We start from the raw sequence: 10,271 nt of genomic DNA, 5'->3' as shown, positions 1-10,271 counted from the left end.
GGCTGTTGCATCCCCAAAATTCAGTCCTGAGGTCACACAAATGCCCTCTATTTTGACAATTGGACAAATTTTAGTGCTGACACAGACACCCTAATAAAAAAATGCCTTACAGCATATTCTCTTTCATTTACTCATGAACTCCATTATAATCTTTTTGGCATTTACCTACACTGAGTGGTGACCAAAGTGATTAATGTAGCAGAACAACTCAGGGATGGGAGAGAAACTGAAGTACCTGGCAGAATCCACTTAGAGAACATCAACTCCACACAGATAGCACCTTAGGTCAATTTCAAACGTGGATCCCTGGAACTGCAACTCAGCAACACTAATCTTGTGCCTTTCTACAGATATTTGAGGAGGTCAATCATCATAATCCAAGGACGTTTCTGTGGCTGTTCTGCTTAACCAATGACCTTCCTTTCAAAATAAGGTCAGAGTGGAGATGTTTGCTTAAAAAGAGAAATGGAAAGATTTATCATTAACTTTAATAGGGGAGAGTAAACTGCATCAAGATGAATGTATTTCCACGGCTCCGATATCTGTTCTACACGCTACCGATTCCTTTGACGTTTTTAATGAAAGTAAATGAATTAATAAGAAAGCTTTTATGGAAGGGTGAAAAAAAACAAGAGTGGCTTTGGAAAAATTAACATGGGTGTAAAAGCAAGGAGGATTGCAGCTACCAAATTTAAAAAACTATTACAGGACAGCACAGATAAGATAACTATCAGATTTTTATCAGACTGGAGAAAAACCGGATTTGCTTAAGATAGAATTATATAAATTAGGAGAAAAGGTCCTTGAACATTTACTCTATAAATGGGATGAGAAACTGGTGCAATATAACTATCTACCAATACTACAGCATCTTCTAATATGGAAGAGAATATATCCTGATCGAAAGATGATAAGTTATCAAATGCCAAAAATGTTACTAACACAAAACCCATTAATTCCTTTTGCAATAGACAATTTATTTTTTAAGGAATGGGCAAGAAAAGGAATTAAAAGAATAAAAGATTGCTTTTTGGGAAATAATTTATCAAGATTTGAACAGTTAAAAAATAAATATGGAATATCACATGGTGCAATATTTTCATACAATCAGTTGAAAACTTATTTAAAAGAAAAGTTGGAAACTAGCCTAAGATTACCTGAGAGTAGCTGCTATGAATACTTAATTACAGACACTGATAGTAAAAAAAATTATTACAAATATGTATAGCAAATTACAATACAAGGAAAACAATGAAGCAATATATAAACCCAAACAAGGTTGAGAAAAAAGATTTAAATATACGAATAAAGAACTATGTGCAGGGACCATGATTGATACAATAAATACTTGGTTTCGTATGATCCAATGCAATTGGATACGAAGACTATGTTACACCTCAAAAGTGAAAAGAATGGAATCCAACACTAACAGACGAATGCCTCCGTTGTAAACAAGAAATTTGAACACGCAATTTGGACAGGTGCAAAAGTGAAATTTTTTGGGAGGATTTAAACCTAATATTAAATAGAATTACAAAAAAATAGGATGCCAATAGGATATCAAAAATCTTTCTGTTAAACAACATGAAAGATAAAAAATTAGGTCTAAAATTCGACAGGGCTCAAAAAAGATTTATGATTGCTCTTGTAGCAGCAAAAAAGTGCATAATGAGAACTTGTAAAATGGAAGCAACAATGATACATAGAAATGAACAAGTGTATTCCATTAGAAAAAAATACCTACAATCTAAAAGACAAATATGCTTTATTTGAACAAATTTGAGAAACATACATAGAATTGATTAGAAACCACCAATTTCAGACCTGCATCCCTTGATGTGATAAGTTACAATTATGAAAATAATTAAATATTGGGTCACATGATTTCTTTTTCTTTTTTCTATTCTATTGTTTATTTCTTTTTTCTTTCATTTCTTGCTTTAAGTTATATGGGGAGGGTATGGGAAGGGGAAAAAAGGAAAATGTCACTATTTTAATGCTGAACATTTGTATATATTGTTACTAATGTGGTTCGCGTGAAATAAAAACAATAAAAAGAGTGGAGATGTTTGCTGTCAAATACACAATATTCAGTCCCATTCACATTCATTTAAAAAAATTAAAACAATCCATGACTCCATGCAGCTAGACAACAGTCGAGTAGAAGCTGTTAAGTGTGAGGTAACATCTCTGCTCAAAATGTGCCAGTCAGAAATCATCTTCAACAAGAGTTTAGTTTATGGTCATGTGTACTGAGAAACAGTGAAAATCTTACTTTGTATTCAGTCCAGGTTTTGTGAAAAAGAAAACATGGTAAAAACAAAGTAACATGATTAATGATGGCATTGATCAAACTGGGTTTCTAGCATTTTAATATAACAGGCCAATCGGATTAATTCCCAGTGGGTTTATGCCATTCTAGAAACCACTCAGTCATCACCAGATAGAAGGGAGTCTGGCAAAATCACCTCATGTTATTAGCCATGTTCCTGGGAAGAGTGGTCTCAGTTGCTGTACTAACTTTCCTAGCTCCAGTACCCATTCAAGTAGTCATCAGTCTCTCCCTGGTGATAACAGCCTCCTCTCATTCTTCCGATTGCCACCACCTCTTCAACAGTTGCCATAACTGCCTAGGCCTCCACTGTGGCCACAACCTCCTTGACATTCAATGGCTTTGCCATCACAATGTTCCCCCTCACCCCCACCACCAATGATCATCATCCTAGAAATTGTTAGTGTTCAAGAGTACAACTAGACCAGGTGTTTAAATCCTGTGGCTACAAAAGCAGGTCAGAGGCTATATGCACCCTGCTACAAGTGACTTATTCTCTGATGCAATCTGCCGGACGTTGCTTAGCTGGCACTGAGAGGGTCCCGACCTCCTAGAACCTTCCTGCACAGCCGAAGTTTGACTTCCACCGACGGATGCTCTCGAGATTTTTGCAGTGCAGATAAGACAATTGTCTTTCTCTTCCTGAACAATTGGTATTCCAAGAAAGTCTGGAATTCTCTTTGAGTACTCTACAGTCAGATCCCAGAGGCCTGTCCCAGGACAAACATCAACTACTGGATAATCATCAGCTTGATAAAATATGCACTTTTGATCTGCCTAAATTTGGTTGTCTTGCAATTGAAAGAGAAATTGTATGTTCAAAGCCTATCAAAACAATATGCAGTGCACACACTCAATATTACATATATATACTGTAATGAGTTGGAAGTACACGTGGAGTGAGATCCTCAACGATCTCTTCCACGACAAATTACTCAGAAAACAAATTGTCAGCTGAGAAAACAGAAACAACAGGAATCTTTCAGAATGTAAGCATGGTAACTTGTGCAGAAAACATTCAATGAGTGAATAACAGTTATATTTTTAATTGTGTGTGTAAAATCTTCATTTGCTTTCCAGCAATATTTATGGCTCTATGTTTGCCAGACTAGATTGATGATTTGCCAGACTAGATTGATGATTTGCCAGACTAGATTGATGATGAAGTGACACATTCATTAACTAAAGTCTCTGTTTACTCTGGGAACAAAATCTAATTGATGGGGGGGGGGGGGTGGGGGGGGTGGGGGGGGGTGCGGTGTGTGATCCAACATGTACTGTTTTCAATTTAAATTGTGTTTGGTGTTCTGTGTCCATTCTGGTCGATGTTAAATTATGCTTTATTTTGGTATTAACAAACTGAAATAGAACATTATGAATTATCTTAGAAGTTTCACCACTGGACCATCTAAACTATATCATAGTTAGAACTCTAAAAGGATTTTTACCCTTTAATACAATTGATTGAAGGAAGGCAATCACTGAGGCAGTAACCAGTAAAGAAAAAATTGATCTTTTACCTCTGATAATCAACCCATGCTATCTTAAAAATAGAAACATTGTGGAACTGTTTGGAGTCAGAGGCATTCTATGCCACATTGCCCAGATTACTGTCATTTTTGTGGAAACATTTGACTGAGGGTAGTCAAGGTCGTGAGATGACTCGTTTATTTCTCCAGGGTTAGCTATCAGTTGTTGACAGTTTGGCTGTTTTCACCACCACTCTCTAACTTCTTTCTCTATCATCAAGGATACTAAGGAAATAAAATCAGACATTGTCCTTTATCTGTGTAGCTCTGTTTCTTGCTAGCTAAGTAGGTTTGGGGTAGCATTACAAAGCTAATAATAGTCTTCCCTTTATCACAGTACTATGATATTTTGGGTGCAGGCATTCACTCCATGGAATTAGATATTTATGATGGGATCTCATTGTAATGAGAAGACAGCAAAAACATTTGTTGAAACAGTGTAATTCACATGAATGTCTAAAAGTTTTTGAGCAAAGACACTTCTTTTATCACAGTACTTTGAGGGATAAGTCTCTGGAAATTTAAATACCCCAAATATGATTAAAACACAGTAGCATATTTATTCTGTTAATGTATTAAATGGCCAAGTAACCAGCCTTGAACTTTCCCTGGACTCGGTCACAAACGTGCAAAATACCTGAACGGAAGATGTCTCTGCCATTCAGTTTGATATTGATTGCACCTTTAGTCAATACACAAGAATATCTCACGATCATAAGACATGGGAGCAGAAATAAGCTATTCAGCCCATCAAGTCTGCCCTATCATTTAATCACAGATTTGCCACACTCTACCTGAAGAAATTCCTCCATATCTCTGTCTAAGCAGTTGCCCTTCAATCCTGAAGTTGTGCCCTCTTATCCTAGACTCTCCCACCATGGGAAACAACCTTTCACCATCTACTCTGTTCACACCTTTCAACATTTTTAAAATTTCTCTGGAAACCACCCCCCCCCCCCTACTTTTCTCCTAAATTTAAATGAATATAGGCCACAAGCTATCAAATGCTCCTCATATGATAACCCTTTCATTCCAGGAATCATCCTAGTAAATCTCCTTTGAACCCTCTCCAACTTCAGCACATCTTTTCTTAAATGAGGAGCCCAAAACTGCCTGAATACACCAAGTGAGGTCATGTTAGTTTCTAAACAATATCTATGAAGTATCCTCCTGTGAGCCAGTAGCCTGCTCTCTTTACAGATGGTGGTATTTATTCCTGCTTCTGTCCTTGTAATTTCAAAATTGATTACTACTTGTAGAGGTTATGATTGAAGACTACTTCTGATATATAGTGATAGCTGCTTTCCCATAACTCCAGATTATAGTGCTTTATCCTGAACAGTTCTCTACACTAGGACCAAAGGTTTGATCATTTATATGTATTCTCCTCAAGGTTGAGGAGGGAGGTACATATTCCCTCATATTTCTACAGAATAATTCTGGCCGACACTGTAGGCATTTGCTCCTTTCTGCACCACAATCCAATAATAAATTAGTATCTCATCCTTCTTATTAGCTGTTCAAAGCAGGTCAATCGTTGCTTTTACTAAAGATGGGAAACTTGTTGTTTGAGACCTCCATTTTGTGAAAACCAAAATGAATGTTCATCATTGTTTTTTTTTTTTAATTTTTTATTTTTCACACCATAAATCACATTAGCCATGATATACACTATTTCTTATTCACACATATACAGTGACTTTTTCTCCCCCCCCCCCTTTCCTCCCAAACCACCCCCCCACCCCCCCCCTCATCCCTTTTAGGTATACAGTCTAGGTTGCATTAAGCCAGTCAGACAATGTTGTCATTCAACAAAATTACACCAGAAATTCTACTGAGTCCATTCTTTTCTTTCCTTCTCCTTCCATCAACTTAGGTAATGTTTGTCCCCGGTAGGTTTTCGCTATTGTATTTAATGTAAGGCTCCTATACTTGTTCGAATCTTTCAATATTATTTCTTAACCTCTATGTTATTTTTTCTAATGGAATACATTTATTCATTTAAATTTAGTAGTTTCTTCCTTTTAATTTGGTTATGTATTCCATTAATATTTAAAGACATATAGTTCAGCGTAGCCCTTTTATATTTTGTTTATCTTCTCTTTCCGTTTTTCCATCATTACCTTTCCTCCTTTTCCATTTCTGTTTTCTTATTTTCAACTCTTTATAAGACAACATTCCTACAACATCCAACATTTTCCTTATTCTCCTATTTCTATCTTATTTATCCCCAATCTCCCCTTCACCTCCTGAGTTGTCCTTTATCCCTTGTCGGACAACCACATCTCCCCTCTCCATTTGGATTTGCGAATCCACTCGCAAGCGTCAACTGATTTTGCAGTGACCGCTATTTCCCCCCACCCCGCCTCCCAATGTTCATCATTGTTGATGTTGTTCATTGTTGATCATGTTGATCATTGTTACAGTGCCATATGAACAACCTGTGTTCTAAATTTACAGGTGTAAATGCTTCAGGAAAATGACAATTTTGATGAACGTATTGCTCAGAAGGAGCAGGAATGGAAGGGCTTGCTAACAGAACGGATCCAGTCATTAGTTACTGCACTTCAAGATTCACAAACAAAGCTCAAAGAAGAACAAGAAAAATTTAATATACTGAAAGAGGATTTTATGTTCAACTTGAAAGTACTGGAAGAGCGAGACCAAGACTTGGAACGGTATGATGCCATGTTTGCTCAGATAAAGGTAACAGAAAGTTGTAAACAAGCAGAGATCAGTGAGTTACAAATTCACATTGACAAATTGGAAAATATTGTTGCAAAAGAGACAAAGGTACGGGAAGAATTGCAGTTCCATTACCAACAGCAATTAAAGACACATCAACTAGAATTGGAGAAAATTCACAGGTATGATTAAAATCCCTAAATTGTAGAATTTGCCTTTTAATGATATTAAAGTTCAAAGTTCAAATTTATTGTCTGAATACAAGACATCACGTACAACCCTGAGGTTCTTTTTCCTGCGGGACAGGCATAATTTCTACTTATTGTGCTCAAGAAGAAATACTGCATATATATATAAAAGAGAGACATGTAACAAAAAAAAGAAATGTAAATAAACTGTGCAAATACAAAAAAAAGATATTCAGCAATTCAAGTCGTGTATCACCTACTCCTCTTTTCTGATGGCAGCAGCAAGAACAGAGCATGTGCTGGGTGGTATGGATCCATGATGATTGCTGCTGCTCTCTGACGGCAGCATTCCACGTTATTCTCATTGGTGGGGAGAGTTTTCCAGTGATGTACTGGGCGGTGTCCACTACCTTTTGCAGTGCTTTCCGCCCAGAGGTATTCATGCCCCCCATACCAGGCCATGATGCAGCCAGTCAGCACTCTTTCCACTACATATCTGAAGACGTTTGCCAAGGTTTACAATGGCATAACGACCTTCTGCAAACTCTTGAGGTAGTAGAGGCACTGACATGCTTTCTTCACCAGGAAAGATCCTCCAAGATAGAAATTCTTGGGAATTTAAATTTGCTCCTCTTCTCCATCTGTGATCCACCAATGATCACTGGATTGTTCACTTCTGGGTTTTCTTTCCTAAAGTCTACAATTGGCTCCTTGGTCTTGGTGACATTGAATGTGAATTTGTTGTTGGTGCACTGTTCAGCCAAGTTTTCATTCTCCCTCCTCTATGCTGATTCATTGTCCCTTTTTATACAGACCACTATGCTGGCATTATCAGCAGATTTGTAAAATATGTTGTCATACCGAGACACACAGTCATAGGTGTGAAGCGAGTAGAGCAGGGGAATGAGTACGCAACCCCATGGTGTTCCAGTGCTGATGGAGATTGTGGAGGAGATGTTCTTGCCACTCCACACTGATTGGGGTCTGGAGGTGAGGAAATCCAATTGTTCAGTGGGCTATTGAGGCCCAGGTCTTGAAGTTTGCTGATTAGTTTTGAGGAGATGATTGTGTTGAATGCCAAACTGTAGTCAACAATAAGCATCCTGAAGTGTGCATCTTTGCTGTCCAGTGTTCCAAGGTTTTGTGTAGAGCAGTGGAATGGCATTTGCCTCAACCTTTTACGGAGATAGGCACTTGGAATGGATCCATGCCATTGATCAGACAGGAGCTGTCATGCTTCAACACCAGCATCTCAAAACACTACATCACTGTGGATGTGAGTGCCACTAGTTGGTAGTCATTTAGGCAGGTTATCACACTCTTCTTGGACTCTGGTATGATTAAGGTCTATCTGAAACAGGTGGGTGCCATGTCCTATTTGAATGAGAATGTTGAAGATATCTATGAACAGATTGACCAATGTGTCAGTACTCGGCTGGTGCTCTGACTGGTCCAGATAATTTCCTCTCCTGAAGATAGCCTGCATGTCATCTTCAGTTACTGAATAGGGGATCATCAGGGAACATGGGTTGCACAGTGGTCCTTCCTTGTTCTGGAGATCAAATTGGGCATAGAAGGCATTGAGTTCATCTGGGGTTGCACAGTGGTTCTTCCTTGTTCCGGAGATCAAATTGGGCATAGAAGGCATTGAGTTCATCGGGGGTTGCACAGTGGTTCTTCCTTGTTCCGGAGATCAAATTGGGCATAGAAGGCATTGAGTTCATCGGGGGTTGCACAGTGGTTCTTCCTTGTTCCGGAGATCAAATTGGGCATAGAAGGCATTGAGTTCATCTGGGGTTGCACAGTGGTTCTTCCTTGTTCCGGAGATCAAATTGGGCATAGAAGGCATTGAGTTCATCTGGGGTTGCACAGTGGTTCTTCCTTGTTCCGGAGATCAAATTGGGCATAGAAGGCATTGAGTTCATCTGGGGTTGCACAGTGGTTCTTCCTTGTTCCGGAGATCAAATTGGGCATAGAAGGCATTGAGTTCATCTGGGAGTCATTTATTGCACCAGATTTAGTTTTTCAGCAGGTTATGTCATTTAGCTCCTGCTACAGTTGTCGGGTCATTGTTTCAGTATTATGAGCGTAGTCGTGATTCCAATGTGTGAAATCCATCTTGGGTTATCTTCAGAAGTAAATGTGTCAAAATCGGACATTGAAATTCATGTTTATGATTCATGATGTGCTCCCATTTAAGATACTGCACTCATTAATTGTTCTATCACCCTTCTACTTGTCACAGAGACTTCCTTTTTCATTAGAATGCTGTCCGCTCACAAGGAAAATACAGACCAACTGTAGAGCAAACGTGAATAGATGTCATTTGTTATCATTTTGCTGACCCCAGATAAGTTGGATCAACAGCATGGTTTTATATTCACATCAACAATATTTATGTGCAGTTGTATATACTTGTCCACAACATAATGAAAGGTACAGGACAGACATTTAAAATTACTAATGCAATTTTAAACAGTGGTAATGTGCAATGAAATTACAGAAAGCAACAATAATGTCTAGTTATTGTTTGACTCCATGCAATATGGAAAACAACATTTTGAGCTTTTTTTCCCCCTTGCTGGCTCTTCATCTAACACCAGGTTTAAATAAAGAGCAGTATTTGAGGAAAACACTGATTTCCAGTGCTATGTCTATCTTTAAGCTCATCAATATTTTCACTAATGAAAAAGAGTGATGAAATTGATGAGCTAAAAGATAAACATAGCACTGGAAAGAAGTGTTTCACCTTGACCAAGCACAAAATATTACATCTATTCAATGCCCACAGTTTCCAACAGAGACCCATACGAGTACTTTTATATAACCATATAATCATATAACCATTCACGGAGCGGAAACAGGCCGTGTCGGCCTTTCGAGTCCGCACAGGTGCAATAGAACAATTCCACTAGCTCAAACCTCCCGCTCTGCCAATAACCCTCCAACACTCCCCCCCCCCCTCCCCCTCCCCCTCACCTCCATGTACACATCCAACCTTCTCTGAAATGACAGAAGGGACCGTGCTGCAACTATCTCATTCGGAAGATTATTCCATTCTGCCACCACTCGCTGAGTGGAAAAAGCCACCTCTAATATTTCTCCTAAAGTGTTGCCCCCTTACACTTAACTCATGGCCTCTTGTTCCAACCTCCTGAAGTTTTATCATGTAAATGACTTTCTCCTTCCATAAATTAGCTGAAACTAAACAACTTAAATTACAGATTGAACTTGGGGCCTTAATTGTGTTTGACCTATTGATTTGATAAGCTCAATTAATCATTTAACTATCTAAGTATGCCAATATAGATTATGATTCAAGTTTTCATAGTAAAGATTGAACTGAAAATTGAATATTGAACTGAATTTCAGTTTTAACCTTGGTTATCAAAGTTATTTAATCCTGTTTGTCTCTGCTTGTTACCTGTACAACAATGGAATCTGTATGTTTTACATTAGCTTTTAGAATTTGTTCATTAACAGCATGAGGCTACGCATTTAAAAAAAATGTCATCCTTAACTGGTGTTTTCCCTATT

The 10,271-nt window shown here is 38.1% G+C and overlaps 1 protein-coding gene and 1 long non-coding RNA gene across 8 annotated transcripts in view; one reads left to right on the top strand and one right to left on the bottom strand.

The window, feature by feature from the left end:
• Positions 1-358: 358 nt before the first annotated feature.
• The window catches only part of ccdc57 (coiled-coil domain containing 57), an 81,190-nt gene continuing 71,277 nt past the window's right edge, over positions 359-10,271 (top strand). For 2 of the 7 annotated variants that reach the window (XM_069930222.1, XM_069930226.1), the window contains exons 1-2: positions 360-433; positions 6,322-6,728. In XM_069930222.1, coding sequence (XP_069786323.1) covers positions 6,328-6,728 — 401 coding nt within the window. In that variant the 5' untranslated portion in view covers positions 360-433; positions 6,322-6,327. Of the gene's footprint in view, positions 434-6,321; positions 6,729-9,014; positions 9,171-10,271 lie in introns of those variants that run through there. The other 5 variants (XM_069930223.1, XM_069930224.1, XM_069930225.1 and 2 more) reach the window with 4 other exon arrangements.
• The window catches only part of LOC138759576 (uncharacterized), a 91,621-nt gene continuing 86,987 nt past the window's right edge, over positions 5,638-10,271 (bottom strand). The window contains exon 4 of the long non-coding RNA XR_011354958.1: positions 5,638-9,032. This is a non-coding gene — a long non-coding RNA (uncharacterized lncRNA). The remainder of the gene's footprint in view (positions 9,033-10,271) is intronic.

Source organism: Narcine bancroftii, chromosome 3 (genome assembly GCF_036971445.1).
Source record: "Narcine bancroftii isolate sNarBan1 chromosome 3, sNarBan1.hap1, whole genome shotgun sequence".
Classification (NCBI taxonomy): domain Eukaryota; kingdom Metazoa; phylum Chordata; class Chondrichthyes; order Torpediniformes; family Narcinidae; genus Narcine; species Narcine bancroftii.
This window is presented reverse-complemented; position numbering and strand designations above follow the sequence as displayed.